Source organism: Nuphar pumila, chromosome 4 (genome assembly GCF_984573655.1).
Source record: "Nuphar pumila chromosome 4, dmNupPumi1.hap1.1, whole genome shotgun sequence".
NCBI lineage: Eukaryota > Viridiplantae > Streptophyta > Magnoliopsida > Nymphaeales > Nymphaeaceae > Nuphar > Nuphar pumila.
Genome location: NC_143252.1, coordinates 4,267,761 through 4,289,714, shown reverse-complemented (window position 1 = coordinate 4,289,714; position 21,954 = coordinate 4,267,761). Strand labels below are relative to the sequence as shown.

At 38.4% G+C, this 21,954-nt stretch overlaps 1 protein-coding gene across 2 annotated transcripts; it reads left to right on the top strand.

The window, feature by feature from the left end:
* Positions 1 to 8,569: 8,569 nt before the first annotated feature.
* LOC149839112 (PWWP domain-containing protein 1-like) lies at positions 8,570 to 21,394 on the top strand. Of its 2 annotated transcripts, none has more exons than XM_090002275.1 (3): positions 8,570 to 8,747; positions 8,957 to 10,830; positions 18,423 to 21,394. In XM_090002275.1, the coding sequence occupies exons 2-3, from the start codon at positions 9,090 to 9,092 to the stop codon at positions 21,038 to 21,040; spliced, it is 4,359 nt and encodes a 1,452-aa protein (XP_089858401.1). In that variant the 5' UTR covers positions 8,570 to 8,747; positions 8,957 to 9,089; the 3' UTR covers positions 21,041 to 21,394. The 2 variants fall into 2 exon arrangements, with proteins under 2 accessions (XP_089858401.1, XP_089858402.1); XM_090002276.1 differs by having other exon boundaries at positions 8,570 to 8,774.
* The last annotated feature ends 560 nt before the right edge of the window (positions 21,395 to 21,954 follow it).

Sequence of the window (21,954 nt, the reverse complement as noted above, 5' to 3'; positions counted from 1 at the left end):
AACCGCGAGATGGTAGGTCATGAAACTCATGAGTAAAGTTTGATGCATCAGGGTGGTGGTAGTGGGAGCTCTATCTCAACTAGATCGTCCATCACCTGGTACTGAAGAAAGGTATCCAACCAGGGTTAAGCAGCAAATTGTTTGAAATTACCCTCCTGAGTCGTGGGCATAATCTAGGTTAGGCCTGTATAGTACCCACAGGGCTAAGAAGTGAAAACCATAATTGTTTGTGTATTTAGTTATGCATAACATGCATCATTTAAAAATAAAAGTAAACAAAAGCAATTACAAATCACTCATATATGAAAAAAGGCTATTCGTTCAACATCAATAAGTGCATACATTATTTACTTGCTCATGCATACGATTATAATTGTTTATGAATGAACTTCTTACGCAGTGCAATGTCATGCATACTTAAAATGGATAATTCTCTTAATAATTGTGTGAATTTACTGAAATATGTTCATGTATACTGGTTTTGATTAACCTGTGTTCCTACTGGGGCTTGATGAATCTGACAGGAATATATATCATAATGGTACTGAGTAGAGAACCCCTGCAATGGCAGGATATTGTAGCGGGACTAGAGCCAAGTCTTTCCTTTCATGCAGAATTTTAGATTTGGATATTTATTGATATTTGACCATTTTTTTATCTGATATTATTTTCAAACTATAAGACTCAATGAAAATAATTATATGATCATTAAATTCAATTTAATACGCTGAATGGTTTGATAGATTTGTAACATGCCTCTTTATCTGATTTTGTTCATAAATGATTTTTGCTATTTTTTTTTTTTTGAGTTAAAATTTCAAGATGTTACATTATTACAATGTTCTTCTTTCTTAACCCGGGGGTACATTCACATGACTTTACTTCAACTCATTTATCATAAGGGGGTATATATTTATTTGTGTGTTATTTTCTTCAAGCATACGAAGAATCTAAACTACCCCCTATAGCGACATGAGGCCGTGAGAACCTTATAGTAGTCCGTGCAGAATCCCGATTCCAAATCTGTAGAGCAAAGGACTACCTACCTCAGATTCTTTGGTAGCTTGGTCTCCTACAACCGATGATTGGGAATGAGGAGATGCTTTTGCTCTTCAAAATACAGGACGTGGTCTGTCGATCGTGTGTACCCCTACCCTCTCCAAGGTAGGAACAAATTCAAATGGTATACTGGGTGTTTATAACACTGGACTCATTTTTAAACTCAGTGCACTAAGCACTAGGCTCCTACGCCCTAGGTTCCACTAGGGGTAATCTATTATGATGATTCGCTAAGCTTGAACCCAATACCTTCACATTTGCTCCAAGGTACCATTAGTTCACTAAGATAGCCCATTCGAACATCTCATAGGTAACAACCCCAAATCCACTCCAAGGAAACCCTCAACTCAGCCTCTTTAAGGCTCATATGTGTGCAATGAGTACATGCAAACTAAACGTTACTTATGTTTAAAGAAAATCATCTAACTTAAAACACGATTCACTAGTCAAAACACATATAACATTTAAGTTGTGTATAAAAGCATTTCTCTATTGTCTATGGCTCTACAGCTTCCCCTATAAAGTCATATAGGCCCAACAAAAATTTACGATATAACAGGTGATGTCACTTTCATCTCCAAGTAAAGCTTGGAAAAATATGGTCCTAGCTATTCGTAATAATTTCTAGACTGCAGTGTATTTTTCTGTCTTGACCATATAAGTCAGAACCCAGTTTTTAAAACAATTATTGAATAGATCATAATCCTGCAAACGAACTTTGTCAAGTATATTTTTTATGATAGCCCTACTCAAAAGCTTTCTAACGAATCAAATTTCTTTGAAAGACTTCTTACTTTTGATTTTCTAGATTTTATGCTTTGAACCATATCCGGGCATAGTTCAAATTCCAAATTTTTGTAAAATCTAGAAACTCGCCCAACTTGGGCTAGCTTTTGGGTCTCACAAGTAAGGCATAAATTTGTCATTTTATTTTTCTCTAATTTATTATTGAATCGACTAGACCTTATTCAAAAATAAAACCCATTCAAATTAAACCTGATTTTCTGAATTTTTTTTATCAAGTCTGCCCAAAACAAATCCTGCACACCGGACAACAAATCTATTGCATGTTGCAACATCTATTTGAGCCACTTTCGGACACCAACAAAATTCTAGTTTTTTTTAGGATCTCTTCTATGTATCTAAGAGGTCATCATAAATTTGTATGGTTGTCTGACACTGTCTCTAATTTTAGTGATTTTTCTACCAACTCTGGTCGGATAGAAAAAACATTGTTGTATAACACAACAAACAAGCACATTGCAAATTTAACACATTTTATGCTCAACATCATAGCACACATAAAAACCCTTCATGAAACCAATGCTTAATATTCATGCTTTCAGTATGATCAACATGCTTATGGGATGACAACAAAAAATCAAACCTAAGCATGATTCTATATGCTCCTTCGTATTTCGTATTAGGATCGTGGCAAAACACGTCTCTAAAACAAAATACAAGCACATGCAACCTAATCAGGTCAATAAACATAAAAAGACATTAACATACTTCATATCATCATATGAATCATACAGTATGTTGAAACATAATCCAAATAGCCTAAGTTTAATGGAAAAGAATAGGTTTTAACACAACTCACACATTTTTGGCCAAACCTTAAAAGAAACTGTAACCAACTACCATAACACCTTGTTTTATTTTTATAAAAATTCTTATTCTAATCCTTATAAAATCTCTGAAAAGGGTCATGATCTAATCCAACCTTAAATCTGATCGAACTCACCATACAAAATGCATGATCTATGCGTTGGATCCCAACTATATCTATAAGTAAGAAGAACCCTACCTCGTCTTACCTCGTATGTTCGTGTATAGGTTCTCGCACTTTCATTTCCCATTGCAAAAGCTTCAAACCATACAATTTTAATGGTTGCACACCTCCTATGTGCTGAACAATAAAGAGAGAGATAAGAAACTTGTGGGATGAGGGAAAGAGAGAGATAGAGAGATAAGGGGAAATCCAAGGGGATTTTCTCCCTTTTTGTAGAGAAGTAGTTTCAAAACCACCTCTCTATCTCTTTGGTGGGCCCCACTAGGGAGGGGCGCCAAGCCAAATCCCCAAAAAAATAGAGGAGAGGTGGTTGCCCAAACCACCTCTCATCTCTATCAATATGGGCCCCACTAGGGTCGACCCACCTATTCCCTTTCTTCTTCTTTTTTTGTTTTCTACCCCCCACTAACCAAGTTAATTAAGTAACTAACCTAATTTACCATGTGGGGTCTACTAGGGGGTGTCCCACACTCTTCTAAAATCCTCTAATTAAATTTCTTAATTTATTTATTTGGTAATATCTCTAACTTCCTAATTGATTTGAAATCTTTTACATTTAGCTACTTAGTAAAAGAGAGAGTTACCAAACTCTGGTAACTTTAATATTTTACCAAATTTCTTAATTATCTTTATTTAGATAATTATTTACAATTTTAAATGTCATGAGACCCACATGAAGAATGTGTATGCATTATAGACTCGCCACTTAGTGTAGAAAGGATATAAAAGACCAATATACCCCTAGCCACCTTTACACCTCCTATGGGCCCCCACATTGACATGTGGCATCCCACTGGGCTGCGCATGGCCCACTGGGCCCCATATGCCACATGTGGCATTCTAGAGGGACTATGGTTTGAGTCTAAAATACGGTCCAGTCTTTTTTCAAATTTATTTCTGGATCCAATCAAAGATTAAAAAGCCTAAAATAAATGCAGGTCTATTTTAAAAAATGTATTTTTAATACATCCCAAATCTAAAATTGCTAATTTGGATCTTCTACAAGATCCATGACTCATTTTGAATCTAAGGTCCAAATTCGAATTCAAGCCTTGATTTTCTCTTAAATTTAAATTGATTTTAACTCAAATTTAAAAGTTAAATTAAACAAATTCCACAGGTGTTACAATGACCCTCTCACCTCTCCCTCTCGTTTGTGCGCAGACCCTCCCCACCCCCCCCCCCCCCCCCACCACCAGTCGGATGCCTCCCCCTTTGTTTCATGTGAAACCACCTAGGTGGCCGAAGGTCACCCCTGCCACTACCTCTCCCTTGTGCCACCCAGCTCCAACAATTGACCCCGAGCCCCCCACACCTCCTTTCTTCTTCTTCTTCTTTTTTGATGAACCAACAAAAACATCGCCGCCACTATTGCTCCTTTCTTCTTCTTCTTCTTTTTAATGAACCAGTAGCAACAATTACCTCTCTCTGTTGTTGCCAACACTCATAGCAAACTACGGGTGGTGCAGTGTTGCATGATCGTTTCTCCTGGTGATGCGTGGTGCCTAGAGCACCTCTATTACTGTGGCTTTACGTTAGGCCATCACTGTCGCCTTTCATTTGCCTATGATTGTATCCATGCAGGGTGTAGTGCTCAGTCGAGTTGCTCCTTCGTTGCGGCTTGTTCCATGAAGCTGCTTAGAGGTTCAAGACTTTACACATTTCTAAGTTTTGGCATGAAACTCAAGGCACATGATAGTCCTTACCCGTGTTTGGACCGTCGAAGGATGCGATCCATGCTGAGCATTTCTAGAAGAAAATCCCTCCAGATATTTTTTGGATTTTTACTTCATAAAACCTCATGGATTTCAAGGTATGAATCTATACCAATCATGCAATATTTATAATATATATTTATATATATATTATACAGGATTTAAAACTACAAAAAAATAATATGTATGCAGGATTTAAACTTCGTACATATTTTACGTTTCCATGCATAAAATATTTTACGAATAAAATATGATATTTATGTTCACATGCATTAGCTAATTTTATAGTCGTATGCATGGAATATTTTGTAAATAAAGTATGATATTTATGTTCACATGCCTTGAATAATCTATGCTCATATGCATTAGATATTTTGTGAATAAAATACAATATTTACATTCGCATGTACTGGATATTTTATAAATAAAATAGTATATTTATGTTTGCATGCATTGGATAATTTTACATTCGCATGCATGAAATATTTTATGAACAAAATATGATTTTTACGCTCGCATGCATTGAATATTTTATAAATAAGATATGATATTTATGTTCACATGCATTGGATATTTTATGAACCAAATATGATATTTACGTTCGCATGCACTGGATATTTGATGAATAAAGTATGATAATTATATTCGCATGTGTTGAATATTTTACATATGCATGCATGAAGTTAGATAATTGTATGCATATTTTGAAGATGATGTATGTATGTATGCAATGAATGTTTATGCTCGTAATAAAACTATGGCTTACAAAACCCTTATGATTATGTTAAACATATAATTATATGCTAAAATGTCACATGACTGAGATCAATGATGTGCTTGCATGAAATATTTATAACTCATGATAAAGTTGTGGTTCACGAAACCTCTATGGTGTCATGGGGCTCATTAGTATGTGTATAACATGTGATTTTTTTATTGTAAGGCACAAGAAGCATCCATGTACTTGTGATGCTCATACACGGATTTAGGCTTGATACAAACCCATAAAGTACAAAGAGATGTACTATATGATGAATGATACATGCATACATTCTCACTTGATTAGTTTATTTGCCTTCACTGGCGGAGTGTTCATAGGGGCTAAAGGTGCTCAAGCAATACTAAATGAGTTAGGTACATACGAATAAATCATGATTCTCTGTAGGGATACTAGGGTTATTGAACCTTAAATTTGTCTAACGGTATGAGGCAGATGTAATAACTAAATCCCATAATAATAACCTTGAACCCATTCAGATTTATGTTCTATGTGAGAGAGGTATATATATGTGATACAAGTCTCGAGTGATAATATTATGTTTTATGGGAGCAAGATGTCCCAATGGTCTTCAGTCACTCAGAAGTTAGGAGCTAGAGGCTATCAATATGTCCTAGGTGATAAATTTCTACTACTACAACTAATTTTAGATGCATCATACTAAATAATAAATGCCTCTTCGAGAACTCTCTCAATAATGGACTGCTCGTTTTAAACTCTGAATAGTTACACCTTCTAGAAATTTAAGATACATGATATAATAAACACCCAAAGTAATATCTCTCTTACGATAGATACCCCCGAATACCAAAGGGATACTATAATGAAGAGAAACAAAGACCTTTTTATTCACACTAAAATTATGCTTTTTATTTTAAGTAAAACATGATTATGATCATGATTTAAACAATACTACTGAGTATTCATAAGTCGCATAAATTGTATATCATGTTTATCATAGTTTCATGGATATATAAATTATTGAATGTATGTTTTATAGTTTATATGATTGTTTGTGATTCAATGTATACATACTCACCTTTCATGAATGTGATATTATACACAAATACAATTGAAAAATGATACACCGAACAAAGGATGGCAGGATGCAATGATGACGACAAGAACCATATCTTGTCGGGATCACGGGTCAGACTTAATATTTTGTTTTGTTGTTATGATCTTAAGTACTTGTTTGTATTGCAACTCTGTTATTTGCATATAATTCTCTAGGTTTTGTGAATGATTTACTTATGAAATATAAATCGTTTTAGTTTTTCATAAATGATTCATGAATAATTTGGAACAAAATTCTCTGGTATTATGGTGGTAATACATACCTCTAACCCGCTCCAAAGTTGTTTAACCCTCATATAAAAAGTATCATTTTTCACTATTTAAAAATAAAAAGAAAAATTTTAAATTTTTTAGTTAAAGATTTTAGGATGTTACACTTAGTGTAATTCTCTTCCGAATTTGTACACAAATGTGTTCTGAATTTAAAAAATAAAAATACTATTGATGTAAAAATAAAATAAAATAGTTTATATATCTTATTGGAATAGGATGCCACCATTGGCATAGAGTTTTGTATTTTGTCAAACTTCACTGCATTTGTATTACCCAAATCAGTTAACGATATGCACAAAATTTATACTAAGGGCACGTTTAGAAGTGAGAAAGATTAGGAAAAATGATGCAAAATGGACCCGTCTAAACAAGAGAGACATTTTTGCCGAAAGAGTTTCTAAAAAGTACACTTTTTGATAAGAAACATTCTTTTATGGGAGGAGGTGGAGAAATTTTTCCTACCAATAGAAAATTTATTTTTACACTCCACACCACCCATCTCACCATCACCACCACCATCCTCCTCTTCCTCTCTCTTATTTTTTTTTCACATTTTCTCACTCTGTTTTTCTTATGCTACATGTAAGGACGGGCATCCGACCAGCCCGACCTAGCCCAAGCCTATTTAGAGTTCAGCCCATCGGGCTTTAAGTGTGGCCCGGTTCTTAACGAGCTCGGAGCAGCACATGACCCGGCCCATTGGCCCAATGTGAAGTGGGTCGGGTCAGGCCCAACCTGACCCAAACCCAACTAATTAGGTAAATAATAAATAATCAACAAGTTCCCATGTACCAAAACTAATTAACTTTCTAGTTTTCATAAATTTAATGCAACTAATTGGGTAAATAATAATAGTTACAAAGTTAATATACAATTAATTATTTTTTAATTTTCTATTATTAAAAATTAATAAATAGCTCGGGCCCGCCAGGCTGGCTTGGTAGTTCCCAGGCTGACCCACACCCAGCCCTTTATTTGGAAAAACTTCTCATATAAAAAACCCTCATAGGCACAACTTTCTTTTTCTATGAGTTTTTCCCTCTTCCAAATGTGCCCTAAGCCAACTAAAAGTGATAAGAAACAAGTTCAGTCACTGTTATAGCAGTATAAAAACTTACAAGTTGTTTAAGATAACTTACATGACAAATCTTCATGGGGGCATGACATAGTTTTTTTGGTCAAACATAAAAACTAGAAGAAATTTTATGTCTACCGAGAAAGATACCAACAACATTAACTTTTGTTGGGCACTACCCACAATTAGGGGTGTCAACGGCTCTGGTTTACTCGGACTCGAGTAGACCAAACCCTATAGGGTCCAGGGATGGTGACAAATAAGATTACCCCATTAAGACTCAGGTCCAGACCCGAAGGTTGGATTAATACATGAATCCGGGTATAATTTGTGAAATTTTATACCAGATCCAGACTCGACCTGAGTTCCGATTAAGACTCACAAATTTTTCAATATAAAAATTCTAAAAAATATTCTTTTACCGGGTATGGTTTGGGTCTAGTACATGTAGTTTTTATCGGAGCCGAGTATGGTTTCTATTATAGTATACCAGATTAAACCCAGTTCCAGACCAGATACCATATCCAAAAATCTGGTCCAAGTCTTGTTTCACCTGGATCCGAACCAAATCCGACCGGTTGACACCCCTACCGACAGCCCGTCTTTAAGCAGGAACGATCAGTTATGGATCTCACCATAACACCCGACGCAATTTCGGATCTGAAACCGGGCCCAAGATTCGCTAAAAGGGAAAAGACGACGCGTATTCTCCGGGTCATAGTCAAGAACGGTACTATCCATATCCGACCCGTTTCCGCCCCTTTATTATCTCTTTCGAGACTGCCGAATCAGTCGAAACCCTAGTTTTTTTTCTTTTTTCTCCTTTTTGTTTTGAAATTTTCTTATTTTATTGCGTTCCATTTTCTTTGCCTCCTTTCTCCTTCTTATCTTTCGATTCCAAATCCGAAAAGTTAAGAAGGTTTCGTCGAATCAAGGGTTCCCCAGAAGCTCTCCTTCAGCACGATCGTCTCAGAGGTGTTCTCCTTGAAACCCCAAACTCTTGTAGGGTTTCCTTCATCCTTTCGTTTTTTCCGTAGTTCATCATTTTTTTCCGGGGGAAAATCGGGTTTTCTCCTTGCATGTTGTTCGTTTAATCGATGGTGTTTCCGATTTTCGATTTTCGGTTTTCGTTTACCTTTTGGTGTTTTCTACATCCATGTGTTGATTTTTGTTTTTTTTAATAGTTTGGGTTTATGAGGTATTTGTGAATCGACCGATTCCTTCTTGGATTCGATGGGTGATTGGAGTGGGGTTGGCTGAGAAACGTGCGGAGAGGAAGCTTGTTAAGAGAGGCATTGGAAGGATTGGGTTGGCTGCATGTCGGGAAGGAATGATGACGCTGCTGAGAATGACGTGACTGGGTTCGAGCGAGCTGGGGTTTCTTCGGAGATGGATGGTGTGTCGAATGGGGGTGTCGGGTTCGAGCATGGCGAAGAGGGTGTTAGTGGTGTGGGGAATTTGTCCGAACGCTTGGCGAAATTTGCAGCAGCGTCAGGCGAGGGGGTCGCTTCGTCTGGAATGAGATATGATCTTGACGAGGGGGTCCCCGCGGAGAGTTCCGATCGGTGGGACGTGCCTTTTGAATCGGAAGATTTCGTGGGTCAGAGATCTCTTGAAGAGGCGGGAAGCGACTGTAGCCGGGATAAGTCCCCGTCCAAGAATTCTGTCTCTGGGATTAGCGTGTTGGGACCAGGGGATAGCATGGAGCATGCTATAGAAGGAAGTGATTCAGCATGGGATCCGCCATCAGCTAGTCCTGTCCTGAAACCTGTTTCAGCAGAAGGGGAGGACTGCATGGACCAGTCCAGGGAAGTCGGAAGTATTCTCGAGTTGGAGTTGTCATCCAAAAGCCCCAATGAAGAAATCATGTCGTTGGATGGTGGGGATAGAGTGCATCAAGTTGTACAAGGTGGGAGTGATTTGGAGGTGCTACCATCGAACCATTGTGGTCTTGAAAATGTCGCATTAGAAGGGGATGAGACCATGGATTGGCAGGCGGAAGCAGGAGTAGATCCATACCAAGTTTCCAGGTTGAATAATTTTCGTGAAGAAACCATGTCCAGAGAAACGGGAAACAGTGTTGCCAAAGAACTTTCGTCAAGTGTTCAACACCAAGAAACCACACCATCAGGGGTGAAAACTAGCATACAATCGATGGGGGCAATGAAAGTTCCTGGTCAAGCTGCGACCTTGGAGAAATCCAACCAAATAAACCTAACGTCAGTGGAAAAAATGAAGAAATCAGGGCCAAAGTTCCGGTCTAGAGAAATGGGTAATGTCAGCCATAAATCTAGTTCGGAAATGCCAAAGAATTTGGGACATAAATATTTGTCAGGCAGTAAGCGAGACCATGAGTTAAATGAAGAGGAAGATGGTGGGAACAATTTTTGTTTGAATTCACAAATATATCAACCTGGAGACATGGTCTGGGGAAAGGTTAAATCCCATCCATGGTGGCCAGGGCACATCTTCAATGAAGCATTTGCATCTGCATCTGCATCTGTCAGGCGAACTAAGAGAGAAGGTCATCTCTTGGTTGCCTTCTTTGGTGATAGCAGTTACGGCTGGTTTGATCCTGCTGAACTAATACCTTTTGAACCCCATTTTGCTGAAAAGTCTAGGCAGACTAGCTCTAGAAATTTTATGAAAGCTGTTGAGGAGGCTGTTGATGAAGCAAGTAGGCGGCGTGCTTTGGGTGTAGCCTGCTTTTGTCGGAATCCAAACACTTTTCGTCCTTTAGCTGTTGAAGGATATTTTGCAGTGGATGTTGTAGACTATGAACCAGGGGGAGTTTATTCGGAGAGACAAATAAAGGATGCTAGAGATAGCTTTAGGCCGGTCGAGTTTCTTTCTTTTGTGCAGCAAATGGCACTTATGCCTCGATCCAGTGAACATCGAACTATTGACGGCATAAGATCTGTTGCTACAATTCTTGCATACAGAAGAGCAGTGTTTGTAGAGTTCGATGAAACTTATCCACAGGCATTTGGGGTTGATCCAGTACGACCATTACAAGCCTCATTGCAGTCATTGGATGAAGCTGTGAGGGTGCATAGAGGTATATTCCTAGTAAGACCTTTATTCACCAGACACACACATTTATAAACACTGATATATTGTGTATTGTTTTTTCTGTTGGGTTGGGATTGTTTGCTTGAAACCTTATAGTTTACATGTGGCCTGAAGTCCATGCTTATGCAGAAAGAGTAGTTATAAAGTTTGGGAATGGGTATAAATTTCTCTTGCCTCAATCCAGCACTCACTTGGGTTGTTTTGTCTGCTGATCTCAGATAACTTGATTTAGTATCCTTTTGGTTCAAGAGGTTACAAAATACGTTTCCCAGTGCTATTCAACTTACTACTGGTGGACAGGTGCCTATGTATAGGCCTAGTACAGATTTGTGTTCCATTTTTTTGAATTAAATTTGTGAGTTTGTTCTTAGATAGTGCTAGGTTCTTATAATGAATGAATTTCTGTAATTCCAAATAGGAATTGGTGACAGCCATGAAATAAAAGGGAGAAAATTATTAGTTTTTGAAGATAATGATATATTAGCTAATTTCATATGTAGGAAACTGATGATGAATCATTTTTATACTATCAGTTTTGTTGAAATGCGTGTTCATTTATGTTGAATGCTTTATGCTCAAAGAAATATGCATGCATATATACATAGATCTGTGTGTTTGTGGAATTAAGCAAATAGCTAGCTGCCTGAGTTGGTTGTGGAGCTATTAACTTCACTTCACAAGTACAAGGAAAAATGTCTGGATGCACCATTCTCCTCTCCTATATAAAGAAAGTTTTGCTGTTGTCAAACTATCACATAGATACAACAACAAGATTAGTAATGGTTTGTGGCGTTTTCCCATGAGAGTAGCACACAGATGCAATTAGGGGAATAAAAGTGCAGCACATTGCACCCATGTGACTTAACTATTAAAGAGTTCTTGTGTAACATGAACAAATTCTAATAACTATTTACTAGTACATGATTAGCATTTTAACACATTCTACCAGCCATAGGATTTCATGCACTTGATTGATTTTCATAATGAGTCTTTTAGAGCAGGTGGGATGTGCTTCTAATAATTGCTTGCTTTACCAAATCCATGATCATTACTGCACATATAAATATGGCTTTGGTGCCTGTGTGTGATTGGAATACTCTATTCCATCAGCTTTGGTCTTGAATGGACATTCCCAACAAATTTTGCAGTTGTTTGACGGCACACACTATATTGTATAAAGGGATAAAGTATTATGTGTAAAAAAAGAAGACCGGGAACCCTCCTTTGAAATAAAGAAAAGGAGAGAAAGAGAGATGGCAAAATCCAAAAGAAGGGAAAAAAATTCAGGATAAAAAAAGTAGTTGGTTGTAAAATCCTTAGACGTGATGCTTTGACTTCATGTGGAGATACTTTTTGGAGCATGATATGGCCAACATGCACTTATCTTATGCCTATAGTTTATTGGTTTCAACCAAGGATTTAGTATTGTATCATTACCTGCATCGGTCTTGTTGTAAATTTTTAATAATGTTTTTTTTTCAGAAATTCAAAAAATAAAATAAAAAAATGAGCAAAAATTATAAAAAATCATATTACATGAAACAATGATGAATTACACAAAATACAACCATAAAATCACATATAATCATATATGAATCATTTCTCTCTATGAGCCGCATAAAATATCATCAAACGTCAACTAATATATAATCATAGATAATATTGCATGCATATCTTACAAGAACAATCCTAAATATTTAATATCTTGAAATTAAGAACATGCCACAAGACTCGTACTTTCATATTAAATAAACAAAAATATTATGGCAATAGTTGCACTTGATTTTCAAACAGTTTTCACTCGTTACTTGAGTGTATCATTGCCATGTTGGATCATCTTATGATATCTTTGTTGGAGGAGTGTGGAGCCTGATTTCTATCTTGATATAAATCGTTAATTTTTGTGGATCCACTCATTACTTTGTGAATGTTTTTGGAGAGTAGCTTTATAATTTTACTCATAATATTTTTTTTACCTTAACCCATTTTTTAGTGAAAAAATGATGGAAATGCATTTTTTTACCTTAACCTACTTCTTTAGGTGAAAAAACGGTAGAAATGCACTTCTAATGGCCTCTAGACAAACGAAGAAGTCAACTCTCAAAAGGTATTTAAAACCCAAAATGAAAAAAGTAGCTTTTGAACTTTTTAGACAGTGCCGAAGGTGTATCATATGATACACCTTGTATCATATGATACAACATGATACGGGGATGTATCGTACAATAGACTTTATATTATACGATATAGGGATGTATCTTACGATTCACCCGATATGGGTATGATATCATCGCAAAACCCAAAATTAACGATATGTATCGTGTACTTACAACACTGGTTTCAACTGTGTCTGTTGTTTAATTTGAGTTTAGGTTAATGGGGGCCTATTTTTGTTGCTTACTTTGTTCTTAAGTTTATGTGTTTTGTCGAGTTGCATCAAGTTTTTGAAGTTTATGCTATTGTCTGTCACCTTGGATTACATATAATATTATAAAGTCCAACGTTTTGGAGGGCTCAAACCTTAACATGTCCATACCTTAAATTTTTAATAGTCGTTCATCTATGGTTTTATTTTATCATTTATGTTAGGACAACACAACTATGAAAGATGCCAAAACGCGGCCCTAACTGCTAAAATTAGGTCCCTCTTAAATGAAAGTTCCGCCAAAATGAGTTGGGTGCATTAGGCTAAAATTAGGTCCCTCTTAAATGAAGGTTCCGCCAAAATGAGTTGGGTCCATTAGGCAACAATCAAGTTTGATCTATGGTGGACCTTTGATGCGCAGTTTAAAAACTCGCTAGGTTGACCCGGTGACTCGGCCCGGATTGCCCAGTCACTGGGTCAAAAAATGTGTTTATCTTGTTTTTTACAAAACTCGGTCCCATGACTCGGTCCAGTCATGCATATATGTATATACATATATATATATACATATATATATATATAATAAAGTTAGAGTTGAGACCTTGCTTTGACGTACTTGCCAACCCAAGGCTCAGTCTCTCAAGGTTATATATGTGCCCATGTGTACGTGTGTGCTCATGTGGGGGGGGGGGAGAGAGAGTTGAAATAAATAATAAAATTTTAATGCCAAAGTTGTTGATGGAAAGTTACATCAGTCAACAAGTACAATTTGTTAAATAAACAGAAAACCACAAGTACCACAAACATGAGTCATTGCACAGGACTGTTCTGAGTTGGGCCACTTTATGGCTGTGCAACCAATAATTTCTTTGAGAATGGACACATGAATTGATTTGGAATTAGACGACTTTTCTTTGAATGTTCTGTTCTTTCTTTCTAACCACAACAGTTTTGTCTTAAGACACAGAGCCCACCACCATTTCTCCCATAGGATTTGTTCAGCAACTTAACTCTTCTAATCCCAGTGCGCCAAAACTCCATTGGGAGGATTACTCTATGCCATTTGATTATTCCTCCCCTTTTTTCTTGCTTGGTCCTATTCCATATGAAACCCCTTGTCATTCTCAAATCCTCCTTTCCTGCTTATTGGGGATCTTGAAAACTGTCGTCGGAATGGAAGGGGTAGCTGAGATGACATACTCAGCTATCCTGCCTGCAAGCTAAAGATTTCTCGCTGTCCATGATTGTATCTTTCCCTGTACTTTCTACCTCCATCAATAGTGAGCCTCTCCCTCTACATTCTGCCAAGGACATGCCGAGATGCATTTAATGACAATTCCCTAGCATGCAGTTAAAAATATGTTTTTCCAGCAAAGTCAACGTTAAACATTATTAACTCACACTTATCTACTCGCATGTTCTAAATTTTCACGAGGGCCTGAAGAATCAGCCAAACTATGTCACAGGGACACACTATTTTGGTGGAGTGTCCATGGTGACACGAGCTGACACTTTAGGACACCAGGACACTGACACTCAATGTTCATATTTTAAATTTTTTAATGATTTCAAGTATTATTTCAATAAAATACATTTTAATGTTAAAATATCAAAACATTCTTTGTTTTTTATTGATTAAAAATCTCTGTCCTTGCGTCCTATTTTCCAAAAAAAATTCCGAACTTCCAAGTTGAAGCCGTGTCATGTGTCCTGATTTATACATGTCTTTGTGACATAGCAGCCATGTTCTACTGTGGGAAATAGTCGCTGATCTGAAAACCAAGAAATCATCTTCTAATTGCTGTAAAATCTATCTATAGTGGGAATTCTGCAAAGTAGCCTGGAAATTGTATACTGGAATACTATATTTATAACTTAGATTCTATGTTTTGGAGACTCCTTGTAAATTCTTCTTGAAATCATATCAACCCTTTGTTTGAAACTTGAAACCGTATCATGTGTTTCAAGTCGATGTACCTGAGACTGTTTGGACCCTCACGTACGAACTTGTGTACCAGTAACTATACTCATTTCTTGCAACTGTAGAGTTAATTTGCATTTTGCAGCTTGGGTCATTTTCTATAGAATGAAGCTATGTTCTGTAGAAAGGTTCATCTGATGACAAAGGGGATATGTCTAAGTAATGTTAATTTATATTTTTCTTGTGCAAGCAATATTAATCTCTTCTTTATTCCCATCTCTTGCCAGATACATTCATGTGCACAATCTTGGAGACAATGCATATTGTCATGCTTTTGTATGTTTTTGTTCTCATGCGGGAGGGTTATCTCTTCATTGATTCAGCTCTATTTAACTATGTTTACTGAAGCATCGATGCGTCTACATCCAGCAATATTTTAACTGAGCTGTTCATGTTTTCTTTTAGTATCTTTAGTTCTTTACTAAAGGCTATTGTATTTTGAACGTTTGCTCTGGTGTTGCATTCTTAAGCCTGGTTACAGAGGGTGGTTGTCTGATAGGCAGCTGGCTGTGAAGTACAATGTGCAAAGTCCTACAAGGTGAAGGCCCGATAATGACCTGACATCCAAGCAGTTGCCCTTGGGTTCTCAAGGATCGGCCATTTTTTCTGTTTTGATGAACAAGGTGCCCAGCTGAGTATATCCAAGTCATTTGGGCGACGAGAAGTTCTATTTCTTCCACCTGGTGATGCGGGTTTCGTGCCTAACCTATAGTAGCAGGACAGAGGTGAAATGGTTGGTTTATAACCCAAAGAAACACACCCGGCACAAAGACCTGGTCACGCTGGCTCAGCCTGCCATACCTACGGTCATCGTGCCGGCAGCCTAGATCTCCGAGGCTAGGACCCCTTACCCCCGGGGCCTATGCTACACGTTGGCTTGCACTGAGGGGCTACATCCCATGGGAATGGGAATTGAGGATTAACAAAGTGGAAAGCATCTATTTTGGATAACCAAATGAAAACCAATATTTGAAACTTGAAAATTTAAGAATTTCAATAACAGTTCATTGCACGCTTTTTAGTAGGAATAGGTGGACTCCAACCCAATGAACCAAATTCTGGTTTAGGTAATCCCATACGGATTGTGGAAAAAGAGAATTTCTCGACGATTCGTTGTGGCCCTCAAGATATAAATTGTGTTTCTCATTTTTTCTACATGAAACAATCTGATTTTGATTCTTATTTTGTCTGCATGAGACAATCTGCCCACATCAAAGCCATAATTCGTATCTTCACAAAAATTCACAGATTTAAATAATTAGATTTTGTTTTTTTTTTCCTCTGAAAAACAAAAATAAAATCGTCCCCCTTATTCAAACATCAATATTATCAGTTAAAATAAACAAAAACATTTTAGGAAAAATATATTGCAACCCTACTGTAGATGCTCCTTTACCTACAAGAGAGTGAAACTTTTAGCTTATCTTTTACACTTTATCCCCATTCTTTGTGATTCTTTTAGGCTCTATTGTTGTTTTTGTATTTAATTTTATTATTTTTAACGGTACCAACATCCGTTGGGCCTTGATTTTTTTTCTTTTGGTTATGCATTCCAGAAAGAGATGGAAGTGGGTTAGAGATCCAAAGTTACTCAGAAAATAGATTTAGATATAGGTGTACGCAGTTTAATGATTTATCACAGCCATCTCTCTAGCTATAGGCAGTTTTGTAATAAGTGCAATTGATGTTGGCATGAGCCCTGTCGTGCATACCCTTTTACATATAAAAGAAGGTAATAATTAGAAATAACCCGTTTTACTGTTTTAGTGTTATGAATTTGTGGTTAAATCTTGGTTTGGGTCTGTGCTAATATTGAGCTAGATTCAAATCCAAGATTGAACCCACTTTATAGAAAGCGTATGGGTGTGGTTTAAGATCTAATTCATATTTTGATTTGTCTTTATCCTAACACTCTGGCTACAAATGTGGTAAAATGGATTGGAGATCCTAGTTGATCCGTAATAAATATTTTACGTATATATTTTAAAAATAGGGTATTTTCCTGGTATAATTCTTGGTCACAATGAATTTGATTCAAGTTTGATCCATCCTACCCACTTTTGTCCTTTGTAAATTGTAATCATGGTTTCTCGTGAATGCAAAGCATAGTAAGATATCCTTTCATTAAAGGTTGGATAAATATTGTCAACATAATAAAGTACTTAAAGTTATATATATATATAATGTTAGTGAGTTACTATTTGGGTTGGATCTCGTATCCTTTTCTCCCAGCTTATATTGATAGGTACTCAATTGACATCATGAGGTAAAAATTACTAATAATTGAGGCTCTTAGGACAAACTAAAATTATAAAGGATTGTGGTCCAAGGTACATGTGAATCAGGGCTTCTAGGACATCTTTTTATATTTTTATTGGCCTCCTTGGATGGTTTCAGTATGCTATTTGGTAGATCAAGATCCACGTATTGAGGGTAAACGTGGCCTTAATGGGTGAATGAATGGTCAAATAATTTCAAAGAAAAGCTGGAGTTAACCATATTCTTCATGCTTAAGTGTACCCATGATGGCTTTTGATGGTTATGGAGATTTTGGGTTTGAACCCCATATTGGGAAGATATAAAGTATAGGTTCTGCCAAACTCATGTGAGATAAATATAGAAAGATATCACACGAGTGCAGTACTCAACAAGTTTCTAGGTTGTAATACTTTTGATTTTTATCCAAGTTGGATCCATCCCGGAAACATTATGTTGGTGAACTCCTCATCTTATCCAAATTTTAGTTTCATGTCAGACTTGATACTGTCACAAGCAACTCTGGCTCAAGTGAATTCTTTGGCCTTTCGTGGCTGTTCTGAGTCAAAATGGCAATAAGATTCATGTTGCTCTGAGTCTGAACATGATTCTATGGGTCTGACCTTTGGCTACCTTGACTGGTTTAGGAATATATTTTCCTGGATGGTAGCTTTTAGAAGGCTTTAGTCATTGGTTAGTAGATTCTTAACCTGGTCTTATTGATGCATATTGCTGTTCGTGTGTGGGCAGCTTATATGTGATCGTTTCTATAAATTTATTTCCCTGCATGGTAGCTTTTGGAATGCTTTAATATGACACAAACTTGAAAAAAAAACTGGTTTTTTGGATGCATATTGCTGTGTGCTTTCTGATTTTTTTTTCTGCTGTTAGTATTAGTTATATCAATCTTTTTGCTTTCTGGATTTCTTTAGTCAAATATGCTCTTTATGTTATTCTGTCATTTGATTTTGTTCAGCTCCCCTCAGTGGGACTTTGGTGATTGCTGAAACTTTGACTGAGAAGAGTGGCTCCTCAAAGCTTGCTAAACCCAAGAATTCAAAGAAAGATAAGTATCTATTCAAGAGAAGGGATGAACCAAATGATCAGAAACTTGCCTTCAAGGAGAATCTTGTCTCTCAGCATTCTGAAAAGGAAACCCAAAATTCACATTCTTCTGGAGCTGAGAACTTCATTTTCCAACAGAGACTCCCATCTCTTAAGGAGAAGCCACATACATTTCTACCCAAAAATGAGCAGCAGGAGCAATTTGCCCATGAAGAAAAGGGGCAGGCTCTTGTCGAACCACAGCACAGTGTCTGTCCTTCAACTGCTAGTTGGATTCCTGATAAAATGATGCCAGGGGATAAGCAGTTTAGCTCAGCCGGCATTTCAGATAGACAGATGGCTGAAAAGCAGGGTGACTCAGAAAGTCACATGAAGCCACCAGCACGAGAACCCAAACATCATAGACAGAAAAAGCTGGCTGTGGTCAAGCAAAAGCATAACCAAGTTCCAGCTATGGTTACTCAAATTCCAGTTGATGCACCAGATAGAAAGCTGGTTGGAGAAAAGAAGTATGGTGCAGAAGCCATGATCATTGCAGAGGTGGCCAATAGTTGCGAAAGCAATGCCAAGGAAAGGGAGAGGGCAAGTGGTAGCCTTCAAGATTTGGTCAAAAAACACAGCCCAGTTGAGGGTATTGCACCTACAATTAGAGATTCATCAAGTACGCCAGAATGGTTTGCAGCTGTGTCTGTAATTCCAAGTTCTGATGCAAGTTGTCGGCAAGAAGGTCAAGCTGCAGCCAACCAGAGAGTGGATGCTCGGGCATCTGTTAGGCCTGGGACTTCCACTGAAACAACCCCCTCAGAATTAGATCAACCTGGTGCTCTTATGAGTGGTTCTGCGGGGGCTGCAGAAATGAAGGTGGCGAACTCCCTCAAGCGACCATTGAAAGCTAGTTTCAAGGTTAGTGGCTCTGATGCCATGAACTTGGATGGTGTTCAGGTTAAAATAAAGAAGAAGAAGAAGAAGAAAAAGGCAGGTGTAGGGGAGAATCATCTGCAAAGGCATGCAGAGTTCCATAAAAGCGACATTGTTCCTGAGAAGGTGGCCAAAAACTTGGTTTCCCGGGAAAATTCACTGTTACAACAAGATCTACAAGTGAAAAGTCAAAGTGTTGGCCTTGATAGTCCTTATGTTAATGCCAATACTTCCTTTAAATCTGAGACAGGATATGGTGAGCAATTAAATCTACGCGAGTTTGTCAGTGATCTGTTATTTCTTGCCTTGGATCCGTTTCATGGAATTGAACGCAATGGTCCGGCGACCATACGGCAGGCATTCCTTAGATTCCGCTCTCAGGTTTATCAGAAGAGCCTAGTGCTGCCTTCCCCTGATGCTGTGGGAAGAGGCTTGACACAATCAGCAGGTAGCATGGAAACTCCAGAACATAAATCTGTTAGACATGCAGCTGGCGCTGTAGATATTATTGCTTCTGGTGATGAGGTTGGGAGGTATCAATCTTCCAATTCGAAAGTGCAGGCAGCAAAAACCAATGATACACTGAAGTCTGCACGGAAACGGAGTCTCTCAGACCAGTCCGATGATGTGTCTGCGAAGAAGCTGAAGAAACTGCATGATATGAAGGCTGCTGTTCCAGACAAGAAACCCATCCAGAAGATGCCAGAAGGACCACAAGGGGAAAGGAAAGAGATAATTACAGCCACAACAATGAAGCCCAGCAAGTTAGATCCTGGCCGGAGACCACCTGCACCAGCACCCAGGGTACCTGAACCCACAGCAATCAACTTGAAGTTCCCATCAAGGATGGCGCTACCATCGGAGTCACAGTTGAAAGCCAGATTTGCAAGATTTGGCCCTTTGGATCTCACTGGTATGCGGATCTATTACCAGTCTGGTACCTGCCGGGTGGTATTCAAGTACAAGTCCGATGCACGGGCTGCTTATGCCCATGTGATGCGCAGCGCATTGTTTGGCCAGGGAGTGCGGTACAGCCTGAAAGAGGTCAATGCAACAAAGAACGATTCCGGGACGGGCTCTGAGCTTGATTCTGTCAAGCGACAGTCAGATGATGGTCAGGATGACACGGTCCCTTTGAGACCCGGTGCAGGAATTCTTGGCGGCCCAAGGTTGGTGGCGGTGGTGCCGAGGCAAGCTCCAATCACTCAGTTGAAGTCTTGTCTAAAGAAGCCTTCATCAGAAGATGCTGGTGGGAATGGTGGTATGGTAAAGGAGAGCCCTCGTGTAAAATTCATGTTGGGTGGTGAAGAGAGCGGTATTAGGGGTGAGCAGTCAGTAGGTGGTACGTCTAGTGCAGATGGAGCACCTGTTGTTGCATTGGATCTTAATAACAATGCGAAAATGGTTCATCTTCCTCCTCCTCTTGCTCCTCTTCCTCTTCTCCCCTTTCCAAGAGAAACCCCCCAAAATCACTATCAACATAACCAAGTAGCAGAGGGCAAAGCCTCCATAGACATTTCGCATCAGCTGCTAAGCCTCCTGTCGAAATGCAACGAGATAGTTAGCAATGTCAAGATCACATTAGGATATGTACCATACCACCCTCTTTGAATCCAAATGAAGGTGCCCCAACTGGTGATGGTGATGGCAGTGCTATTAAACCATTGTTTGTGAAGTTGCTTTGCAAGCGATGGTGATGCAGTGGACCGACATTTGAATGCGCAATGGCGATGCTGCAAACCGAGGCTTGTAAAGGGGTTCATGTGAGCTGGCCAGTGGTGGAAGGCCATGGCCTTGGCACCCTTTGGACCAATGTCAGTGCTGGTTATTCGTCACAGGTTTTAATCTGAGAGGACCTTGAAGGGGCATATAATCGCTTTTATGTAATAGAATCGCTATTGTAGGGTCCTTGGATCCCCTCAGAGGAACATAAGAGCATGTACAATTTATGAATTAGTTCTCTCCCTCTCTCTTTTCTGTGTTTGTGCTCTCTATAGGCCAAACATTTGCACCCCCGACACTTGTATGGTTGCACGTACCAATGCTTGCAAATCCAGCCTTGTGTTGCACCCGGAAACTGAGCCATGAGACCACATGGCTTGATGGTGCCAAGTGTAGGGCTGTGATTGAATCTGTTTGCTTTACTGGTGACAACGAATGGTTTCATCTTTCATGTGTATCTAAAATGCATGTCAATGTCGATCTTTATGTCGTCTGTCAAAATCGGCTGAATCATGAAAGCTACATGGAGTCTAGGTAAAACCATAGATTGACGGGCCTCCGGTTGGTAAAACTTTTCATGTCCTCTTGCCTGCCGGGGAGTACACTCAGCTTCGACTCTGCGACAAGGGACACTCCTCGTTTCGAACTCGTGACCTTCTGTCAACTTGGTGACATTCACAAGTCGCCCCTACCAGTTGCGGAGCTCTTTTGGACACCATGGCTCATCTTTACCTCATATCGGAAACGTAAAAGTCGTCACCATTCGCGGTTCTGTGGTTGTGGGTCATGGCCCGTGGGCCGTG

Coding starts and splice junctions, on each gene's coding strand:
- LOC149839112 (XM_090002275.1), top strand. CDS start 9,090: ATGTCGGGAAGGAATGATGACGCTGCTGAGAATGACGTGACTGGGTTC. Junction 10,831..18,422: donor AGCTGTGAGGGTGCATAGAG/GTATATTCCTAG, acceptor GATTTTGTTCAG/CTCCCCTCAGTGGGACTTTG.